General features: G+C 43.6%; 1 protein-coding gene across 10 annotated transcripts in view; it reads right to left on the bottom strand.

The window, feature by feature from the left end:
• Window positions 1-23,515, bottom strand: part of pam (peptidylglycine alpha-amidating monooxygenase) — a 445,162-nt gene that overhangs the window by 156,887 nt on the left and 264,760 nt on the right. For all 10 annotated transcript variants that reach the window (XM_072516372.1, XM_072516375.1, XM_072516373.1 and 7 more), the window contains exon 8: window positions 12,549-12,597. In XM_072516372.1, coding sequence (XP_072372473.1) covers window positions 12,549-12,597 — 49 coding nt within the window. The remainder of the gene's footprint in view (window positions 1-12,548; window positions 12,598-23,515) is intronic.

Below are 23,515 nucleotides of genomic sequence, written 5' to 3'. Positions count from 1 at the left end.
CCTGCTTCTTAAACAAAATCTCTTTGACTTGCCTGTAGCCTGCCCTCCTTCTGGCCACCTCCACGCTCAGGTCCTGGTGGATGCGCAAGACACTATTGTTCCAATTGCAGCTCCGTGTGCGCTTGGCCCACTGTAGCATCCGCTCTTTCTCCAGGAACCTGTGGAACCTGACCACCATCGCTCGGGGGGGGGGGGGGGTCCCCGCTCGCGGCTGCCTCGCCAGTGCCCTGTGCGCCCTGTCCACCTCCAACAGAAGAGGGAAGACATCATTCCCCAACAGCTTCTGGAACATGTCTGCCATATACACGGCAGCATCCACTCCCTCGCCCCCTCCGGGAGGCCAACGATCCTTAAATTCTGCCGACGGGACCTATTTTCCAGGTCCTCCACCTTCTCCAGAAGCCTTTTTTGTTGGTCTTTCAGCATCCCCATCTCCATCTCCACCACCGTTTGGTGATCTTCCTGCTCCTCCAGCGCCTTCTCCAGCTTCTGGATTGTCCGATCCTGGGCATCCAGCCTGTGCTCCACGCGCTCGATTGATTTCTGGATCGGGTCTAAACTGTCCCGTTTCAGCGCGGTGAAGTGCTCTTGGATGACCTTCAACAGATGTTCTGTTGTTGGCTGGGCTGTCTGCACCGGGGTTCGTCGACTTCTTTGTGGAAAATTAATTGTCAGCAGAAGTGGTAGGGGGGGGGTTAGTTTACCTTAGAGTAGGGGGTTAATAAAGGTGGGACTTGTAAGGGAGGGAGACGGCTTTTGCACTATATTTATAGATTCATGTATGTTGTTTATTTTGTTGTTGCTGTAATACCAAAAATACCTCAATAAAATGTTTATTAAAAAAAAACTTTGTTACAAGTAAAACACCTTAGTTTTCTTATCTCGCTATAACTCTCATATGTTTCCTCCAGACTAATTATTTCCCCAAGAGCTTTTCATACAATTTATAATGCTCCTATCCACCTATCAAAATCATTGTTTGATTCTTTTAAATTCTATATACATCTGACTTGATTCTTTCCTTATATTTCTAAACTTCTATCTATAGGCTTCTGGCACTAGTTCATATGCACTTAAAATGGCTTTTCCCACCTCATCATAATCCCTAGATACCTCCTCTGACAATAATGCAAAAATTTCACTCGCTCTACCTCCCAAGTACAGCACTGCTGCCTCACAGCACCAGGGACCCGTGTTCGATTCTGGGCTCAGGTGACTATCCATGTGGAGTATGTACATTCTCCCAGTGTCTGCGTGGGTTTCCTCCGGGTGCTCTGGTTTGCTCCCGCTGTCCAAAGGTGTGCAGGATAGGTGAATTGGCCATGCTAAATTGCCCGTAAGTGTTCGAAGGTTAGGCGGGATACAGGGATATGGCAGGGGATTGGGCCGAGGTTCTTTCGGAGGGTCAGTGCAGACTCGATGGGCCGAATGGCAATGAAGGGATACTGTGATTACATGAATCAACAATAACTGCATGGCTTTTGGTCAATTTAATTGTTTAGCTACTTTCTCAAAAGCCATTAAAAATGTTTCCACATCTTTCTCATCAAATCTTGGCAGTGCTTAAACAGGTTTACACATATTCCCACTAGAATTGGACTAAGGAGGGTTACTCCTCCCTCTTGCCTTTCCTTAACTTCTTTATCTCCAACCTTTTAAGTTGATATTCCGTCTTTCTCTATCCTTTTTCCCCTGATCTTTCCATTTCCACATCAAGGGGGCGATTCTCCGAGCCCCGCGCCGGGCCGGAGAATCGCCGCAACCGCGCCACGACGCCGGCGCGCGATTCTCCGAGGAGCGGAGTATCGGCGCCATTTGTACCGGCGCGTTAGATGCTGCATTGGCCGCGGGCCGCTGGAATCGGCGGGGCCGCCAGTTCTCCAGCCCGGATGGGCCGAGAGGCCGTGCGGATACGACAGAGTCCGGCCAGCGGCGTTCACCCCTGATCGCTGCCAGAGGGAACTCTGCGCAAAGGGTCGGGGGGAGGGGGGGGGGGGGGGCGGCCTGTGGGGCGGGGAAAAGCGATCCTTCACCGAGGGGGGCCTCCAATGGAGTCTGGCCCGCGATCAGGGCCCACCGATCAGCGGGCCGGCCTCTCTCCCCCTCCCGGGCCTACTGTGCGGCGCGTTGAAGAAGTCCCCCGCGCATGCCCAGGTTGGCACGGTGCCCATTTGGCACCAGGAAGGGAGGCTGGAGCGGCGTGAACCGCTCCAGCGCTCTGCTGGCCCCTTGTGGGGGACAGAATCGGTCGTACGGGGGCCCGGTTCGCGCCGTCGTGAAACGCAACGGCGTTCACGACGGTGCGAACTCTTGGTCACCATTTTGGAGAATCGTCCCCCAAGTTTCTTCATTTCAATTCCTTTTGAAGAGATCTTCCTCTTTATTTTTGCTACATTTCTAATTGTTTCATTTGTAATTGGCTTTTGGCTAATTCCACTGATTATTGCCACATTCCAGGCTGTGTTCCTGGCATCTCCTCCAAATGCTGAGCAATCACTTCAGTTATTTCTAACTTCCTTGCCCCGGCACATAAATTCAACTGCAACTTGCCTGCCAATTTCAAAGGTTTTGTTTTAACCACCGTTTTTAACCAAATACGGGTTATTTTTTCCACATCCAGGAAACTCTTGGCCTCTGAAAGAGCCATTATATGAGTTACTCCCTCTTAAACTGAAAACAACAGTTCTCCACTCTCGTTGTCATTAGATTCAATAATCCCAAGCCAAACAAAGAATTATACTTTTTAAATCCTGCCAAAAAAAACCCAATTATTATGGGAACCAGACCAGAACCTCAAATTTTGTGAAGATCTCAGACTAGAACCCAATTGTTATGGGTCCAAGAATGTGAACCCCAATTTGTTATGAGATTCCAGACGAGAAACCAACTTTTTACTTTGGAAAACTGTGAGAAATGATACTGCATTACTGGAGTGATAACACTGACCAGCAGACAGCTTGTGTGGTAAAACAAACTTTAATTTAAACACAGAACTAAACACAATACCAACAAAGGAGTATTTTACATTTAGCAGTTATAACATCTTACTTGCTTTTTAACCCAGCCTCTATATATTTCCAAATTAAACAAACCCATATATACATTTGTTAAAATACCACTAATGAATAATGTTAACAACAAACATTTCTACTTGCTTATATTGATACAAAGCCTTTTAGAGAGAGAGTCCTTTAAGAGCAAACTGAACCCGGTCTGTCCCACTTGGTGTTCCAGAAGGAAATCCAAAAGCACAATACATTCTTGTGTCTTGTTACAAAAGCTTACATTGCCCCTGCAAAAATCAATGATTCTCTCTTTCCCTTTGTAATCACAGCAAAAGTACTAAATACAAACTTTAAAATATGAACATTTCTCACATTCGTCACACAAATTCTCTTGGATGGCTAGTTCCAGAACGGCTGTTCAGATGAGGGTCAGCCATAGTCCAACTAAATGGCTGAACAGATTAAAAAGACTGTAAAGCCTGTTCTTATTCCGATTCCTTATGTTTTCTGACTCCAAGGGCTAAATTAAGAGGAGTGATTGCATAAACAAGAATATCATTCCCTGGAATTTAGACAGTTAAGGGATGATTTGATTGCAATTTTCAAGATATGAACAGATAGCGTAGATAGAAACCATTTCTGATGGATGGGGAGACCAAGACTTGGGGGCATGGCCTAAGCATTAGGGCTAAATCTTTCAGGAGTGATATTAGGGCACACTTGTACATGCAAAGGATGGCAAAAGTTTGGAACACTCTTCCACAAGCAGCAACTAATGCTTGGTCAATTGTTAATTTTAAAACTGAGATTGACAGATTTTAATTAACTAAAAGGATTAAGGGATATGGCGCAAAGGCAGGTATGTGAGGCCAGGTTGCAGATCAGCCATAATCTCCGTGAATGGCAGAATAGGTTCAAGGGGCTAAATAGTCTCCTCCTGTCCTATCATTATGACATTCAACCCCTGGAGAGCCTGCTCTTCCATTCAGCGAGGCTGATTTGTATCTTAATCCCAATTACCTGTCGTGGCCCGATAATCATCAATACCTTTTTCTAGTAAAATGTCCAACAATCCCAGATTTTAGATAATTAACTGAACTCGCATCTACTGCTTTTTTGTGCACGAGAGTTCCACACTTCCATCAAAGCGTGAAGCCCCACTGTTTTTAACCTCTCATCTGAACAGCCTGGCTCTGATTGCCAGGATATATTCCTTTTCCTGGATTCAGTGGGGAAAGTTTCTCTCTATCTACTCTATCAATCCCTTTCAAAATCTCAAAACCCTCAAATCTCCTCTTAATCTTTTATATTCCAGGGAATACAAACCTGGATTATACAATGTCTTTTCACGGTATAAACACTTGGAAGCCTGTAACATTCAGGTGAATCTGCTCTCTTCCTCTTTCTAAGATGCAGTTACCAAAACTCCACACACCAGCTATGGTTTAACCAACGTTTGGTACAACTCTAGCAAAACCTCCTGCATGCTAAATTCTAGCCCTCCAGTTACAAAGGTTAACATTACATGAGCCTTTTAGATTATTGTTTACACCTGATCACTACCCACGACCGCTGCCATCAAGAAGGACAAGAGCAGCAGACACAAAGGAACACCAAATCTGGGACACCACATCCCATGAATGATCTGTGTATATGTACCTCTAAAGCTCTCTGGACTTTCACCATTCCAATAATACTTGGAGATGTGTGTTTGGTCCAAAATATATGACCTCACGCCAACCCATGGTGAAATCCATCTGTCACAGCCTTGCCCACTCAATTAATCGAGTCTCTTAATCAAAGTCTATTTTTAAATTTATGCTCCTGCTTCCATCTACATGGTGCTAATTTTATCCAAGCAAGCCTAACATTGTATTCATCAATTAGATCAGCCAATTCTATTCATTCCACATGATATCAAAAAACAGCTGAAGGCACTGGGTCCAGCAAGGGCTTTGTTCCCTGACAAAATCTTGGCAGTTGTACTGAAGTCTTGTGCTCCAGAACCAACTGCACCTCAAGCTAAGTTGTTCCAGCACATCTGTGACATTGGCATGGACCTGACAATGTGGAAAATTGGCCATTATGTCCTGTGCACAAAAAGCAGAACACAAGACAGTCAGACAGAACTAAAGGCTTTGTATCCAAGTGCATGCAGCATTCATAACAAAATAATGGGGATTGCAAGAAACGTACTGTAATAATTATGTGTGATTTTTAATATACATTTAGATTGGATGAAGCCGATTGGCAATGGTAGTCTAGAAGACCATAGTATGTATTTGGGACAGTTTCTTAGAGCAGTATTTTTGCCCACACATTGGTCCAAACTAGCGTGTGTGTCTCGGGAATTAATAATATGAAATAAGTAAATGGTAGAAGTGTTGAACGCATACTATGTGTCCCTCTTCACTGTAGAAGACATAAATAACATTCCAGAAATGCTTGTAAATCAAGAGGTGAAAAGGAGGGGAGAACTTAAAATAATTATAATCATTAGAGAAAGGGTACTGAGAAAATTATTAGTACTAAAGGCTCAAAAATGGCCAGGGCCTGATGGCCTGCATTCAAAGGTTCTAAAAGAAATTGGCTGCTGAGATAGTAGATGCATTTGTTATAATTTTCCAAAATTCTGGAAAGGTCCCATCAGATTAGAAAATAGCAAATGTAGCTCCTCTGTTCAGGAAAGGAGGAAGACAGAAAGTAAGAAACTACAGGCCAGTTAGCTTAATATTTCATCGGGAAAATGCTGGAAGCTATACAGATAAAGTTAAAGATGCCATAGTCTCAGACGATCTTTGAGGGGGAGAGCTGACTGTTGGTGATTTAACCTGAGGATCACCGCACCTCAGGTGAGGGGCAAGGTTGAGAAGGTGGGGCCTTTATGAATAACCTGAGCTATACGGGAATTGAACCCGCGTTGCTGGTCTTGCTCTTCATCACAAACCAGCTGTCTAGTCGAGTGAGCTAAACCAACAGAAGCTATTATTAAGGAGGTGATAATGAGGTACTTAGAAAATCTCAATGCAATCAGGCACAGTAAATATGGCTTTGTGAAAGGGAAATCATATTTGACCAATTTATTGGGAGTTCTTTGAGAAAGTAACAAGCAACGTGGAAAAAGGGGAACCCGTGGATGTGGTGTACTTTGATTTCCAGAAGACATTTGACAAGGTGCCACGTCAAAGGTTACTGTACGGAAAAAGAGCTCATGATGTCAGGGGTAATATTTTAGCATGGCTATGGGATTGAATAGATAACAGGAAACAGAGGATATATGGGTATAATTGGGACATTTTCAGGTTGGCAAGATGAAAAGAGTTGAGTTCCCCAAGGATCAGTGCTGGGGCCTCAACCATTTATAATCTGTACTGCTTACTAAGTTCGTTGGTGACACAAAGACAGGTAGAAAATTAAGTTGTAAAGAGGGCAGAAGGAATCTGCAATGGAACATAGATAGGTTAAGTGAGTGGGCAAAAATTTGGCAGATGGAATATAATGCGAGAAAATGTGAACTTGTCCACTTTGACAGGGAGAATAGAAAAGCAGTATATTACTTAAATGGAGAGAGGTTACACAATGTACGGTAGAGCGATCTGGGTGCCCTGGTACATGAATCACAAAAGGTTAATGAGGGACAAAATATGATTAGGAAGGCAAATGTGGTGGTGTTTATTGCAAGGGGATGGGATATAAAAATATGGAAATGTTGCTCTACAGGGCTTTGGTGAGGCCACACTTGGTGTACCATGTACATCTTTGGTCTCCATAAGAAAATATATAATTGAATTAGAGGCAATTCAGGGAAAATTCACAGACTGAATACTGCAATGAGGGGGTTATCTTAGGTTGGAGGTTGAATCTGTACCCAATGGAGTTTAGAAGAATGAGAAATTATCTTATTGAATTATATAAGAACCAGAGGGCACCTGACAGGGTGGCTGCTGAGAGGATATTGCTCCTTATGGGAGAGACTAGGGGTAGGGGAGACAGTTTAAAACAAGAGGTGTCTCATTGATGAGGGGAACCTTTTTATGGCGGTTTTTAGTTTGCGGAATTCTCTTACCAAGGGCATTGGAGGCTGTGTTAGTGAATATATTTAGGACTAAATTAGATAGATTCTTGATTGATAAGAGTGCCAAAGGTTATAGGGGGTAGACTGGAAAATGAAGTTAAGGTCACAATCGGATCAGCTATAATCTTTTCAAATGGCTAAGCATGGCCTACTTCTAATTTGTGCGTTTGTGTGTACATGCAATCCAGCAAATTACTGCCCCATCAGTCTTCTCTCAGTTATTAGCAAAATGATGGATGGTTGTCATTTTAACAGTGTGAAGCACAGAGGAACCTGCTCATGACGCTCAGTTTGCGTTCAGTCAGGATCACATGAACCCTGACCTCAAAACAACCTAGGTCCAAACAGTGCTAAAAGAGCTGAACTCAAGAGGTGAGGTGAGAATGACTACCCTGCCATCAACACACAAGTTTACAGCCTGATGGAATACTCTTCACTTGCCTGCATCAGTGTAGCTCCAACAATATTCAAGAAGTTCAACACCATCCTGGGCAAAGCAGCCCCACTTGATTGGCACCCAATCCACCACCTGAAACTCTGAACCCCTCCACCACTGATGCACAGTGGCAACAGTGTGTATCACATACAAATGCAATGCAGCGACTGATGAAGCCTCCTTCAACACACTTTCCAAACCAGCAACTTCTATGACCTAGTATGATAAGGGCAGCAAATGCCACATACCATCCTGACTTCAGAGCTATATTGCCATTCCTTCACCGTTATTTGGTCAAATTCCTGGTACTCCCTCCCTAACAGCACTGTGGGTGTACCTATACAACATAGCAGCAGTTCAAGAATGTGTCTCACCACTACCTTCTCAAGGGAAATTAGGGGTACTAATTAGGATGCCAGCAGGGCCAGCATCCCATGAAATAATTTTTAAAATCTAGCACTGTTTGATAACTGTTTCCTTTACTGTTATTATTAAGTCTACTATGGCTTGCTCGTTAGTTCTAGAACATACTGCTCTTGAAAACTATGTACTTGAATCCACTAACATTCTTGCTTGAGCACCTCAGCTTTTACCAATCCATATGAAAATTAAAGTCTCTCTAATAGAACAACTTTGTTTTCGCTCCAAGCCTCTCTGAACTTCGAACTTATACCAACGCATTCCTGTTAAGAGCAGACCAACAGCCAACTCCCATTACAGTTTTAAGGTTCCTCTTATTCCTCTATTTTAACCAGAGGGTCACTACTGATTGCTTCCCCTTATCTGCATCCTCTCATACTGACAATGCAAGTGAAAAGGAGAAAGGTGCAAAGGAAAAACAAAACTGAATATAAAAACTTATTGACTGAATATTCTAGAATCAACGGATGTAGAATGTGAACAAGCAGAAAATACTGAACACCTTTAATGTAGAAAAATCAAAGGAAAGGAATGAACAGTGTGCAAGATTGCCAGAGTTAGAAAAGGTGACTAAAAGTTTAGGATATATTTTAGAGAAGTTTTTAAACGGTGGGAAAGGAGTGCAGAGGTAGAAGGTTTTGGGGCATGTTCTGGAGAACAGGGCTAAATTGGCTGAAGGATCTGTCGCTAATGGTGGAATGAAGGGACAGAAAGATAAAGGCATTTTAAAATGAGTCATAGGAGCATGAATTCGAAATATTGAGGAACAAAGAGCCAATACTAGATAACAAGTCAGATTTGCAAGAGATAATTGGTGCACGATCAGCATGGGCAGCTTGGTATTGAACAAATACCAGCAGCACGGTGGCACAGTGGTTAGCACTGCTGCCTCACAGCGCCAGGGACCTGGGTTCAGTTCCAGCCTTGGGTCACTGTCTGTGTGGAGTTTGTAGGTTATCCCCTTATCTGCGTGGGTTTCCTCAAGGTGCTCCTGTTTCCTCCCACAGTGCCATGCTAAATTGCCCCTTAGTGTCCAAAAAGGTTAGGTGGGGTTACTGGGGATAGAGTGGGGGTGTGGACCTAGGTAAGGTGCACTTTCAGAGGCTCGGTGCAGACTTGATGGGCTGAATTGTCTCCTTCTGCACTGTAGTGCTTCTATGATTCTATTCTATGATTCAAATTTCTGGAAAGTGTCTGGAAAGAAGAGTTGGAAAAATCAAGTTCCGAGGTGATGACAACATGAGTAAGTGCTTTGGGGTGGAAGTGGATGCAAGTTGGAAATGCGGTGTAGGTAAAACTAATTTGTTTTGATGATTATACAGGATGAGAAAAGGAAATTTAGCTCAGGGTCAAGAATAGCAAGATTTTTAATTTCTTCATTTAATTTATCCGAACGGAATCAATGGGAAGGGAGTGGAGGTTATGGCAAGGCCAAAAGCATGGTTTAAGTCTGCCCAATGTTCAGTTGAAGGAGGCTTCCATTCAATCATGTCTTACATTCTGGCAGAAAAAAACAACTGCTATTAAGTCAAAGGAAGCATTGTACATGTGAACCTGGATACAAAGAACAAAGAAAAGTACAGCACTGGAACAGGCCCTGCGGCCCTCCAAGCCTGTGCCGATCATGATGCCCTAACTAAGGAAAAAACTTCTGCCCTTACTCGGTCCATATTCCACTATTTCCTCCCTATTCATGTATCCATCCAGATGCTTCTTAAATATTGCTAATGCGCCTGCTTCCACCACATCCTCTGGCAGAGTGTTCCTGTGTTTCCACTTTTAGGGAACTGTGGACCTGCACGCCAAGATCCCTCTGTATGTTAATGCTCCTAAGGGTTTTGCCATTTACAGTATAATTTATACCTAGATTTGATCCTTTGGGAGGCAGTGGCGTAGGTATTGTCGCTGGACTAGTAAATCAGAAACTCAGAGCAAACCTCTGGGAAGCCAGGTTCAAATCCCACAACGGCAGATGGTGAAATATTAATTCAATAAAAATCTGGAATTAAAAATCTAATGATGGTGATCATGAAACCATCGTCAATTGTCGTAAAAACCCAACTGGTTCACTAATGTCCTTTCGGGGAGGAAATCTGCCATCCTTACCTGGTCTGGCCTACATATGACTCCAGCCACAGCAATGTGGTTGACTCTTAACTGCCTCAAGGGCAATTAGGGATGGGCAGTAAATGCTGACACAGCCTGCGACACCCACATCCCATGAATGAATAAAAGAAAATGTTTTGAAGGGTACTGCCATTTATAGTATAATTCATACATAGATTTGATCCTCCAAAATGCATCACCTAGCATTTGTCCGGATTAAACTCCATCTGCCATTTCTGTGTCCAAGTCTCTAATCTGTCTATATATCCTGTTGTATCCTCTGACAATCCTCGGCACTATCAGCAACTCCGCCAATCTTGGCGTCGTCTCCAAACTTACTAATCAGACCGCCCACATTTTCCTCCAGATCATTTATATATACTGCAAACAACAGAGGTTCCAGCACTGCAGAAAACCACTAGCTACAGGGGCGGGATTCTCCAGGAATTGGCGGGGTGGTCAGAAACGGCACAGTGGAGTGGCGGGAACCACTCCGGCGTCAGGCCGCCCCAAAGGTGCAGAATCCGCCGCACCTTCAGGGGCTAGGACGGCACCAGAGCAGTTTGCGCCCCGCCAGCCGGCGTGGAAGGCCTTTGGCACCACGCCAGCCGGGGCCGAAGGGACTCCGCCGGCCGGTGCGGGTCCGCGCATGCGCGGGAGCGTCAGCGTCTGCTGACGCCATCCCCGCGCATGCGCACATGGAGTCACTTCCGCACCGGGAATGGCGGATGACCACGGCCTCCGGTGCGGAAGGAATAGAGTGCCCTCACGGCACAGGCCCGCCCGCGGATTGGTGGGCCCCGACCGCAGGCCAGGCCACCGTGGAGGCACATCCCGGGGCCAGATCCCCCCACGACCCCCCAATAATCCCGGAGGCTGCCCGCGCCGCCAGTTCCCACCGGTAAGGTACCAACTCCAATTTCCGCCGGCGGGACTTGCTACAGGCGGGCGGGACTTCGGTCCATCGCGGCCGGAGAATTCAGGCGGCCCCGGGGCACATTGAGTCGCGCCACCATTCTCCGAGGCGGGAGGCGCGACTCATGCCACGCTGGTTTTTGGGGGGGTGGGTGAATTCGGAGACCGGCGGGGGCGGGTTTCACGCCGACCCTCGGCGATACTCCGACCCGACGGGGGGTCTGAGAATCCCGCCCCAGATTCCCATTCAGAAAAATTCCCTTCCACCGCTACTTTCTGTCTTCTATTACCAAGCCAGTTCTGTATCCATTTACCTAACCCACTCCGAATCCCATGATTTTAGTTTTTGTACCAGTCTGCATTGTGGGACCTTGTCAAACGCCTTAGTAATGTCCATATAAACTAGATCCACAGCCCTTCCCTCATCATTTTTCTTTGTCACCTCTTCAAAAAACTCAATCAAGTTGGTGAGACATGACCTTCACCGTACAAAACCATGCTGCCTGTCACTAACCAGTCCATTTTCTTACAAATGTGCACATATCCTGTCCCTCAGTATTTTTTCCAAAAGCTTCCAATCCACTGATGTTAGGTTCACCGGCCTATAATTTGCTGGATTGTCCCTGCTTCCTTTCTTAAACAAGGGAATAACATTGGCTATTCTCTAGTCCTTTGGAGCCTCGCCTGTGGTCAAAGAGGATGTGAAGATATTTGTTCAGGCTCCAGCTATTTCTCCCCTTGCCTCTCCAGTAACCTGGGATAGATCCATCCGGCCCGGGGACGTGTCTACTTTAATGCAATTTAGGATACTCAACACTTCCTCCTTTTAGTTTATTTTTAAAAATAAATTTAGAGTACCCAATTCATTTTTTCCAATTAAGGGGCCAATCCATCTATCCTGCACATCTTTGGGTTGTAAGGACGAAACCTAAGCAAACACGGGGAGAATATGCAAAGTCCACACGGCAGTGACCCAGAGGTGGGGTTGAACCTGGGACCTCGGCGTCTTGAGACAGCAGTGCTAACCACTGCGCCATCGTGCTGCCCATTGCCTCCTTTTATATATTAACCTTTTCAAGAAAGTTCACACACCTATCCATGATGTCAACATCCGCCATGTCCTTCATCCTGGTGAATACCGATACAAAGTACCCATTAAGGATTTCACCTACTTCCTGTGGTTCCACGCATAACTTCCCTCCATTGTCCTTAAGTAGGCCTAATGTTTCTCTTGCTATCCTCTTGCTCCTAATATATGCAAAAAAGGTCTTGGGATTCTCCTTGACCATGTTTGCTAAAGACATTCCATAGCTCTTTTAGCCCTTCTGTTGTATGATGTATATCAAAGCTGATCCCATGCCTGTATATGATGTCACTAAATGGAATGTGTGGATGAGGAAGAATGGATATCTCGCCCTAATGATAATTTGCTCTTGAAGAATGAGAATTCATAAAATCAGAATTGGAGTAATAATTTGATTTTGTTAGGAGAAGGTGGAAGATAATACTGTATTTTGTTGATGATTATATGATGGGACACAACAAAAATATATCCTAAACATTTTAAAATAGCTTAAATCAGGATACTTACTGAAGAAACGTCATCTGTAGTGTTACACCAGAGCAATCTTTGTGGTTATCTGAAAGAACACATACATTTGTAGCTTAAAAGGAATTACATTTTTCTTTTGCATTCTGTATCACTGCTTTTCTCAAGTTTCAAAGCATCTTCTGTAAACATGGTTGATTTTTAGCAAGGCATCACCTTTCAGCAACTACTACACACTAAGCTGCAACAGATTTTTGATTGCCAAATAGCTTATTCACAGTGCTTTGCCAGGTGGACTATGTAGCCACTTAAAATGCCCAACTCCCGATTCAAAATGGTGAACGGCAAAGGCTGATGGGAAAGTCAGCCAACAGGACAAAAACGAGCAGCTGCAGGTTGGCTGTGTATTTACCTCTGGAAAGGCCAGACAAGATCGATGCCAGCAACCATCAGCATAACAAAACACCAGCCATCTGCATACTAATGAGAATCCCCGGGAACAATAAACAACATTTAGACACATAAAGCAAAACCAGACTCTTCGGCGCCAGCAGAAGCCTACACAAAAGGAGGTGAACGACCATCTCAAGACCGCCCATCGATCAGGGAACCGCTCCAGCATTGGAGAAAATTGAACCAAGTGATTGGGACAAAGTCCAATCACTTGGGACCAGGTACAGGGTCCGCCCCGAAAGGCGGGAAGCCCCTGGGGACTATAAGAATTGAGTCCCAAGTTCAAGTTGCGCTCTTCTTCTTCGGCTCACTTCCAGCTCTCGTCACTCTTCAGCAGCCGACCGAACCTGTAAGTCTTACTTCAACGCTCGCTACGAGATAGGCGCTCCTAGCTATCAATCTGTACCAACTTCGAATCCCGCAGGCTCAGAACCCGAACAAAAGGCCATTTGTTTCCCTGACCTGGTGGGCCAGTTCCAAGTTAAGTATTGGCCTGTTAGTTATAGAAGTAGCTTAGACGTAGAATTTATGCACGAGTAGTGATTACTGCGTATAATAAATGTGCTTTGATTTAAATCTTACTAAGCGGTGTATTGGATTATTGATCATTACTCGGACTTGAACCACGTGGCGGTATCATAAAGATACCTGGTGACTCAAGGGCAAAGGTGATAAAACAGAACAATTAAACTAAGGCAAAGTTAGCAACAACTATTACCTCTGCCACTCATGGTGGATGGAGATCATTTGTTTGTTCCTGTTCGTCTATTTTGTCTGCAAACAGTACATCTCAAACATCAATGGACAGATTTCAACAAACTTGGTACAAGGATAGGGTATAGTGAAAGGAAGAACTGATTATTTTTTGGCTAAGATGGGGATCCAGATCCTGAATTTTTTCAAAGAATCAATTAAGATTGGGAGAGTTGGAATATTGTTGATTGTTTTAGAATGTTACGGATTGCCTCAACTGTCATGATGTAATTTGTCACAGCTGTCAAAATGTGAGCAGAATTTTCAGAGCAGGTTGCCAGACGTGGATTGAGGTAGAAGCTCATAATACATTTTTTTTGCTCTGCTTTACCATTACAGAGCACCAGACAGGCAGGGAAAAGCCTCATGGAAGAGCTGTGCAATTATAATAATGTTAAGTTAACAGAATGTGGTGGAGGCACGTGCTCTACTGAGTGCCATCTTCACTTTTTCTAATCTTTGTTGCCGGTATCTTTTCCCGAATATAACTCGCTTTCAATGACAGAGACAGAAGTTTTACAGAAAATGTCAACTAATATACATTTAAAATTAAACTGAATTAAACAGAGTTTAACAAATACGATCAATACAATGCAGACGTACAATTAATAAAATCTCTAATGGGTAAAATAACTTGTACAAGACTTTGTTAGTTAGTAACAAAATTTGGCATAAACTTGATCCTCTTTTGACTTCTCACTCCTTTCAGCCTTGTTCTTGACTGAACTAAGATTGAAATTTTCAGTCTATTATTATCAATTCATTAAAATTTATGCCAATTAAGTTAATCATTATTTGCATCAGCAATGTAAATAATACATCAGTTGGAGAAATTAGTATTCAAATATAAAATTACCAACTAAATCCAAACCAGCAACTTAAAATTAAAGGACACTATAGTTCATATGAACCTCATGATATAAAGTTGTTATGCCTTATTAAATTGCAGATATCAAAAATGCTGAATGGATCATGGTTTTGGTCTGCATTTTGCGACGTCAGTATATCCAAGGACTCATAATATCTGAAATAAATTGAGGGATCATTCTTGGAAACTTTCAGGAAGGCAAATCGTTAAAGCATGACAATATTACAATGCAAAAATACAAAGGAAGTTATTTAACAATTTTGCCTTATATGATTGACAGAAATTCACATACTCCAATCAGTACATTGTATAAACTTGTCTGGAGAGGTGCCAAACACCATCAGCCAGCTGTGGAAAGGAACCACTGAATTTTGGATTATAATATTCTTTGATGTGAAGTAACAATGTGAAGTCAATTGGAAATTGGCATTTCCAAATTCATACATCTATGGCAACTTTTGACAACAGACCTTTCAAAGTCACAAGACAAAGGAGCTTGATTAGTATTGAAATATGTGCGTGTTTGGGAGGGGGTGGGTGGGGGGGGGGAGGAGGAACGGTGGAGGGAAGGAGGAACCAATGGATGGGCGGATAGACAAATAAGTAATCATATTTCATAACTGCCTACAGAGGAAAAATAAAACATAAAATAAAATAATAAAAAGACTCACAATTACAAACATTTTGGTATGCAAATAATCACAGTATGTTGAAAAATGTAGCTGTCCTTAAATTACAGAATAAAAATGGAAGATCTACTGCACTGTGCATTAAGTATGAAAGCCCACAGATCACATATTACAAGGCTCAGTTCCTTAAATTCTCAATCAGTTACATGCTATTAGTAAGTTTTATAAAGTAGACGATTGGCTTGTCCCGCAGTCTATTTGTTCTATATCTTATTTACGGGTGTTCTCTTTTCGCACGTTTATTTTCATACGGTTGTGACACAAGAAAATGACAATGGGATGTGGGCTTCAAGAGTTTTCCAACGAAGGCCAGAGAGAGGTTTTCCCATCTTTCAGCAAGAGAATATATACTCAATGGCTGGATTGTGTCAGATTAGCTTTGGTATGTGTTACTTGAATCAGTTTCAGTGCTCGTTCCAAAAACCTTTGAGCGTATTCACATATTTTGTTTCTTTTTTAAATACTTTCACAGCATGTGGGCATCACTGCCGAGGCCACATTTAATGCCCATCCCCAATTGCCCTTGAGAAGGTGATGGTGAACTGCCGCCTTGGACCATTGCAATCCATGTGGTATAGTAAGAAGTCTTGCAACACCAGGTTAAAGTCCAACAGGTTTGTTTGGAATCACTAGCTTTCGGAGCGCAGTTCCTTCATCAGGTGAGATAGATGCACTGACCTAATGAAGGAGCTGCGCTCCGAACGATAGTGATTCCAAACAAACCTGTTGGACTTTAACCTGGTGTTGTAAGACTTCTTACTGTGCCCAACGCAGTCCAACTCCAGCATCTCCATATCATGTGGTATACCCACAGTGCTATTTGGAAAGAAATTCCAGGATTTTGATGCAGCAGCAGTGAAGGAACGGTGACAAAGTTCCAAATCAGAATGGTGAGTGGCTCAGAGGAGAAGTTGCAGGTGCTGGTGTTCCCATTAATCTGCTGCCTGTGTGCTTCTAGGTAGTAAAGTTCATGGATTTGGAAGGTACTATAGAAGGAACCTCGATGAGTTGCTGCAGTGCATCTTGTAGATAGTACGCACTGGTGCCACTGTCCATCGTGGTGGATGCCAATCAAGAGGACTGCTTTGTCCCGGATGGTGTCAAGCTTCTTGAGTGTTGCTGGAGCTCCACTCACCCAGGCAAGTGGAGAGTATTCCATCACACTCCTGATTGTGCCTTGTAGATAATGGGCAGGTTTTGGGGAGTCAGGATGCAAGTTACTCTCCACAGGATTCCTAGCTTCTGTCCTGCTCTTGTAGCCACAGTATTTATGTGGCTGGTCCAGTTCAGTTTCTGGTCAATGGTAACCCTGAGGATGTTAATAGTGGGGGATTCAAAGATGGTAATGCCATTGAATGTCAAGGGGTGATGGTTAGATTCTCTCTTGTTGGAAATTGTCAGGGGCTGGTTTAGCACAGTGGGCTAAACAGCTGGCTTGTAATGCAGAACAATGCCAGCAGCACGGGTTCAATTCCTGCACCGGCCTCCCTGAACAGGCGCCGGAATGTGGCGACTAGGGGCTTTTCACAGTAACTTCATTGAAACCTACTTGTGACAATAAGCAATTATTATTATTATTGCCTGGCACTTGTATGGTGCAAATTTTATTAGCCGCTTATCAGCTTAAGTCTGAATGTTATCCAGGTCTGACTGCATTTGGACATGGACTGCTTCAGTATGAGGAGTTACGCATGGAACTGAACATTGTGCAATCCACAGCAAATATTTCCATTTCTAACTTTATGATGGAAGGAAGGTAATTGATGAAGCAGCTGAAGATGGTTGGGCCTAGGACACTATCTTGAGGAACATTTGCAGTGGTTTCTGTCAACTGAAATGATTGGCCTCCAGCAACCACACCCATCTTCCTTCGTGCTCGGTATGACTTCAACCAGTGGAGAGTTTTTCCCGGATTCCCATTGGCTCCAGTTTAGCTAGGGCTCCATATTCAGTCAAATGCTGCCTTGATGTCAAGGGCAGTAACTCTCACCTCACCTCATGTTCAATTATTGTTTCCATGTTTGGACTCAGCTATAATGAGGTCAGGAGTGGTCCAGATAGAGACCAAACTTTGAGCAGATTTTATTGAATAAGTGCCATTTGCTAGCATTGTTGATGACACTTTTCATCATTTTGCTGATGATTGAGTAGAATGATGGGACGGTAATTGGCGGGGTTGGATTTGTCCTGCTTATTATTTTCCGCATTGCCGGGGTAGAAGCTAGTGTTGTAGCTGTACTGGAACTGCTTGGCTAAAGGCGCAGCAAGCATAAGTCTTTAGTACTGCTGCCAGCCTGTTGTCAGGGCAGCATCTAGTGCCTGCAGCCATTTCTTGATATAAGGAGTGAAGTGAATTTGCTAAACACTGGATGGATATTGGGAGGTCAGATGGATCATTCTCTTAGAATTTTTGCCTGAAAATTGTTGCAAATATTTCAGCCTCGTCATCTGCACTGATGTGTTGCCATCATTCAAGATGGGAATATTTGTGCAGCCTCCTCCTATATTAGTTGTATAATTGTCTACCACCATGTGGGGATGCTTACCTCTGTCTATTGCATGCGATATCATCTCATGCATCACAACATATGTTAAATTGACCTATCACTGTGTTTAATAGTTGTTTAAAACCCACTATTGAATATCAGCGCCAGTTTGGAATGTTGGACCTACCAAATTCAACTATCAACAAAAAGTAGGGCAAATCCCAGCCAATCAATTCCATCAATCTACTCTCAATCATTAGCAAAGTAACAGAACATTTAGTCGACAATGCTATCAAGCAACCTTTAGCCAAGCTATCAGCAATCTCACTCACGCTCAGTTGGGATCCACCAGGGCCATTCAGCTCTTATCCCCATTAGTTGGGGGAGGCCATTCTGTCTCAGAAACAGCCTGGAGTTCCAGGTGTGGAGAGTAAGGACCATACATTCATGGTGATTAACTTTCACTGGAATGGGAGAGCACTACACCTGTCGGTACATCACAGTTTATAATCTCAGGATCTCATTATCTATTGATTTTCTGGACAGTAGTGACACCAGATGAGGGTCTTGCAGAACCTGCAACTGAGCAGCAGGCCATCTCCTCTGAAAAGTGAGTAATCTCAGAGGGCTGCATCAGTTATTCCCCTGGGCCAGCGCAGATGCATACTCCTTAATAATAATAGTGTTTATTGTCACGAGTAGGCTTACATTAATACTGCAATAAGTTACTGTGAAAAGCCACTAGTCGCCACATTCCGGCACCTGTTCAGGTACACGGAGGCAGAATTCTGAAAGTCCAAATTACCTAACAGCACGTCCTTATGGGTTTACACACTTGTATCGGCTCTTGGTTCCACCCTAGTGATCACCTCACTGTTGAGCGTATACAGACACGCTCATAGGTGTAAAGCCAGCTCGGGCACGCAGCTTGGACTAAATTAGCAAACAACCAAGCAACACCCCAATAGTGTTCACCTCCTCCTGACAATGCTAAACACCCCCCCCCCCCCCCCCCCCCGCCCGACAACATTCACCTCTTCCATCCTGACACTTCCACCCCCCCCTCCCATTCACAATATCACATTGTCTGGGTGGGCAAGGCAGGTGGCCTTGAGCACTGTCAGCGGGTAAGTGAAATATGAATAATGTTGGTGGGTGAGGCAGGGTGAACATTTTTGGGCCAGAAGGTTGTGCAATATTAGAAGTGATAAGGGTGTTAGGGGCAGCATGGTGGCGCAGTGGTTAGCACTGTTGTCTCCGCCAGGAGTGTGAATGCATTCCAGCCCTGGGTGACTGTGTGAAGTTTTCACTCTCTCTCCGTGTGTCTGTGTGCGTTTCCTCCGGGTGCTCCTGTTTCCTCCCACAGTCCAAAGATGTGCAGGTTAGGTGCGTGGCCACCTAAAATGGTGTCCCGCAAAGGAAGCTGGGAAAAGTGACAAAGTTCAGGACAGACAGACTGCAGCTTACAGATACACAAAAAGCCGCAGCTCAGACGTTTTTAACAGCCCAGGACAAAGGCCGTTGAAAGGCCATCCTGGGACAATGGGCTTGAAATGGAAATAGACATTAAGTGGCATATGTTTCCTTATTTGGAAAGGCCTATGTGCCACGGACACCAACAGATATGGCCGGTCGGGACCCGCCCCGCCATCAAGGTCACGGATCATAATTGGATATGATCGATCAGGGTGATCAAGCCCTGATCGATGGACTTTCACCTGGGGCCGCCCAAAAGGGTGCAAAATCTCTCAGGGATAAAAGGTGCTGCGCAGCCCACCACTCACTCTCTCGACTGCAACTTTCGACAGCCAACAACAACGGTGACCCTTTTGCTGGCCAAGAGGAAGACCATCCACACCATCGACAGAAGGACCAGAGCCAAGGACAAAGACGACCAGCAACAGACTTCCAGCACTGCCAGACAACGGATCTCAGATAAGGCCATATCTGTCTGGTACTTGCCAGTCACCTGGAAGTTATGTTAAGGTCTTTCTTGTTTGTATTAGCTTAAAGTTCAACTTGCATGTGTGTGTGATTATTTAATATTAACAATTGTGTTTGTGAATAAAAGTATATTATTGTACCAAACAACTTGTGGTCATTTGTCCATCGTATACGGGTTAAAGACACACTGTGGTTTAGGCACAATAGGTGGATTAGCCAAGCTAAACGTACCCTTAGTGTACAAAGATGTGCAGGTTAGGTGGTGCGAGTGGGATAGGGATGGGGAGTAGGGTAGGACGCCTAGGTAGGATGCTCGTTCAGAGTGCAGATATGATGGACCGTATGTACTGTATGGATTCTACGAATAAATTTGACTTTCCTTCTATGCCCATTTGATTTACACCCCCAGTCAGGTACTTATCAGAAAATGGAAGATTAATTAGCACTGCTACCCCACAGCTCCAGGGACCCGGGTTCGATTCTGATCTCGAGTGACTGTGTGGAGTTTGCACATTCTTCCCATGTCTACGTGGGTTTCCTCCGGATGCTCTGGTTTCCTCCCACCGTCCAAAGATGTGCAGGTTAGGTAGATTGGCTATGTTAAATTGCCCCCAGGTGGAATTGCGGGGATTGGGCTTGTGTAGGGCGCTCTTTCAGAGGGGCGTGCAGACAAGATGGGCCGAATGGCCTCCTTCTGTACTGTCGGGATTCTATGAATAACTTGGCCTGTGATAAAAGAAAAAATAATACCGATGCTGGAGATTATTGGAAAATCTCAACAAGTCAAGTGGTTTACTTGTGAAGTTAAGGATAGTATTAGATAAAAGAAGAGGCTTATAATGTAATTGTTCCAAAGTCCCAGAGGACCATTGGCTGCTCTCCCCTTTAAGAGCTGACCGGTGGTGATTTAACCTGAGGACCACCACTCCTCAGGCAAGGCTTATAATATCATAAAATGGGTTGGGAGTATTTTAGAAACCAGCAAAGGGCAACCAAAAGGTTGATAAACGTGAATAAATAGAATATGAAAGTAAAGTAGCCAGGAAAATGTTACGGGCTTTTGCAAGAATACAAAAAGGACAGAAAGTAAACTTTGGTCTTTTAGAAGCAGAGACCGGCGATTTGGGGATTGAGGACATGGTGGAGATGTTGATAGTGTTCATAGCGTAAGACACAAATTACATACCAGAAATAGCAATTAACCAAGGGGCTAATAAGAATGATGAACATAAGGCAATTAATTTCAACAACATCTATTTGATTAAGTTAAAGGATGAAAATCTAACAAACCCCCCAGGATCTAATTGGCCTACATCTAAGGATTCTAAAAGAGAAAGCTGCAGAAATAATGGATGCGCAGGTTCTGATTTTCCAAAATTGCTTAGATTCTAGAATGGTCCCATCAGATTGGAAGTTAGAATATGGAACTCCCCTATTCAAGACAGGAGGAAAAGAGAAAACATGGAACGATAAACCAGTTAGCAAAGCAGCCATTGGAAAAATGCTGAAATTTATATTAAGGAAATCTTAATAATGCGCTGAGAGAAATCATAGAATGATCAGACAAAGTCAACATGATTTATGAAAATAAAATTGTTTTTGACAAGATTAAAACTTGAGGGTATAACTGTTGGCTAGATAAAGGCAAACCAGTAAATGGTAGTCTACTTGGAATTCCAAAATGCATTTGATAAGGCATAAATAAAAAGGTTAATATGCATGGACTTGGAGTTGGGGGTAATATATTGGCATGGCTAAAGGATTGACCAAAAGACAGAAAACGGAGAGTAGGGTTAAATGAGACATTTTCAAGTTGGCAAGATATACCTTGCGGAGTGCCGCAAGGATCAGTGCCGGGGCCTCAAAAATGAACAATCTTTCTTAAAAACTTTGATGAAGAAATCAAAAGTAATGTATGCAAGTTTGTTGATGATACAAAGATAAGTGGAATGTAAGCTGTAAAGTGGACCCAAAAAAGCTGCAAATAGTTTGGACAAGTTGAGTGAGTAGGCAACAAAGTGGCAAATGGAGCATAGTGTGGATAAATGTGAGGTTATTCACTTTTGTAATAAGAATAGAAAGGCAGAATTTATTTATTTATTTTAAAAAGTGCAAAACTTTTCAATATTGAGATTTAGAGACTTGGCTGTACTTCTATAAAATTAGCATCCAAGTACAGCAAACAGTTAGGTAGGCAAATGGTCTGTCTGCCTTTATTGCAAGGGGAAAGGAGCACAATATGTTAAGGGTTGCCATTATTATACAGGACTTTGGGTGTGACGACATCTGGAGTACTGTGCATAGTTTTCCCTTGTACCACCTTTGAAGCAGTTAATTCATTTAGAGGATGTGGGCATTGCCTGCTAGGCCAACATTTAATTACCTAATTGCCTTTGATAGGTGGTGGTGAGCTATCTTCTTGAACTGCTGCAGTCCCTGTGGTGTCAGTACACCTGCAGTGCTATTAGGGAAGGAGTTCCAGGATTTTGACCCAGTGACAGTGAAGGAATAGCAATATATTTCCAAGTCAGAATGGTGAGTGACTTGGAGGGGAACTTGCAGGTGGTGGTGTTCCAATGTGTCTGCTACCCTTGTTCTTCCAGATGGTAGTGGTTGTGAGGTTTAGAAAATGTTGCCAAAGGAACCTTGGTCAGTTCCTGTAGTGCATCTCATTCAGGGTAAAAGCTGTTGCCACTGTTCATCAATGGTGAAAAGAGTGAATGATTATGGAAAGAGTGCCAATCAAGCAGGTTGCTTTGTCCTGGATGGTGTTGAGCTACTTGGGTGTTGTTGGAGCTGCACTCATCCATCACATTCTTGACTTGTGCCTTGTAGATGGTGGACAGGCCCTGGGGAGTCAGGGGGCGAGTTGCTCACGACATAATTCCCAGCCTCTGACCTTCCCTAATATCTATACTATTTATATGGCTAGTCCTGTTCCGTTTTGGTCCAATGGTAGCCCCCAAAATGTTGATAGTACAACGAAGGTTCACCAGATTTTCCCCTGGACTGAGACCATTGTTCGATGATGACAGTATTCCCTTTGGAGATGAAAATATACCCTCTCGTGTTTAGCAATAATGAGAAGTGATCTCATTGAAACATGCAGGATTCTGAAGGGGTTTGATAGGTTAAATGCTGATAGGTTGTTTCCCCTGACTGGGGAATTTAGAATACGAGGACACAGCCTCATGAGTAGGGCATCAATCATTTAGGACTAAGATGAGGAAAAACGTATGGACTCAAAAGGATTGTGACTATTTGAAACTGTCTACCTCAGGAGTATGAATGTATTCAAGACAGGGATTAATAGATTTTTAATCTGAGAGAATCGAGGGATATGGAAAGCGGGCATGAAGTGGAGTTTAAGCAGATGATCATTCATAACGGAACTGAGTGCTGGAGCAGATTTGAAGGGCTGCTCCTATTTTCTTATGTCCTTCGGTACCTAGTAATCTGTTTATCTCCCGTTAAATATTTTGTTTTTAATATAAATGAAAGAGTACTGAAATACAGACACATTGTCAGACAGTGAGTTTTCATTTAATTCTAAACTATTTTTTAAAAAAATTAATGAAGGGGTATGAATTTAGCATGGCCAATCCACCTACTCTACACATAATAATAATCACTTTTTGTCACAAGCAGGCTTCAATGAAGTTACTCTGAAAAGCCCCTAGTCACCACATTCCGGCACCTGTTCGGGGAGGCCGGTACGGAAATTGAACCCGCGCTGCTGGCCTTGTTCTGCATTACAAGCCAGCTGTTTAGCCCACTGTGCTAAACCAGCATCACATCTTTGGATTCTGGAGGTGA

This window comes from Scyliorhinus torazame, chromosome 9 (assembly GCF_047496885.1).
Source record: "Scyliorhinus torazame isolate Kashiwa2021f chromosome 9, sScyTor2.1, whole genome shotgun sequence".
Classification (NCBI taxonomy): Eukaryota; Metazoa; Chordata; class Chondrichthyes; order Carcharhiniformes; family Scyliorhinidae; genus Scyliorhinus; species Scyliorhinus torazame.
Note: the sequence above shows the minus strand (reverse complement) of the source record. Positions and strands in the feature narration are given on the sequence as shown.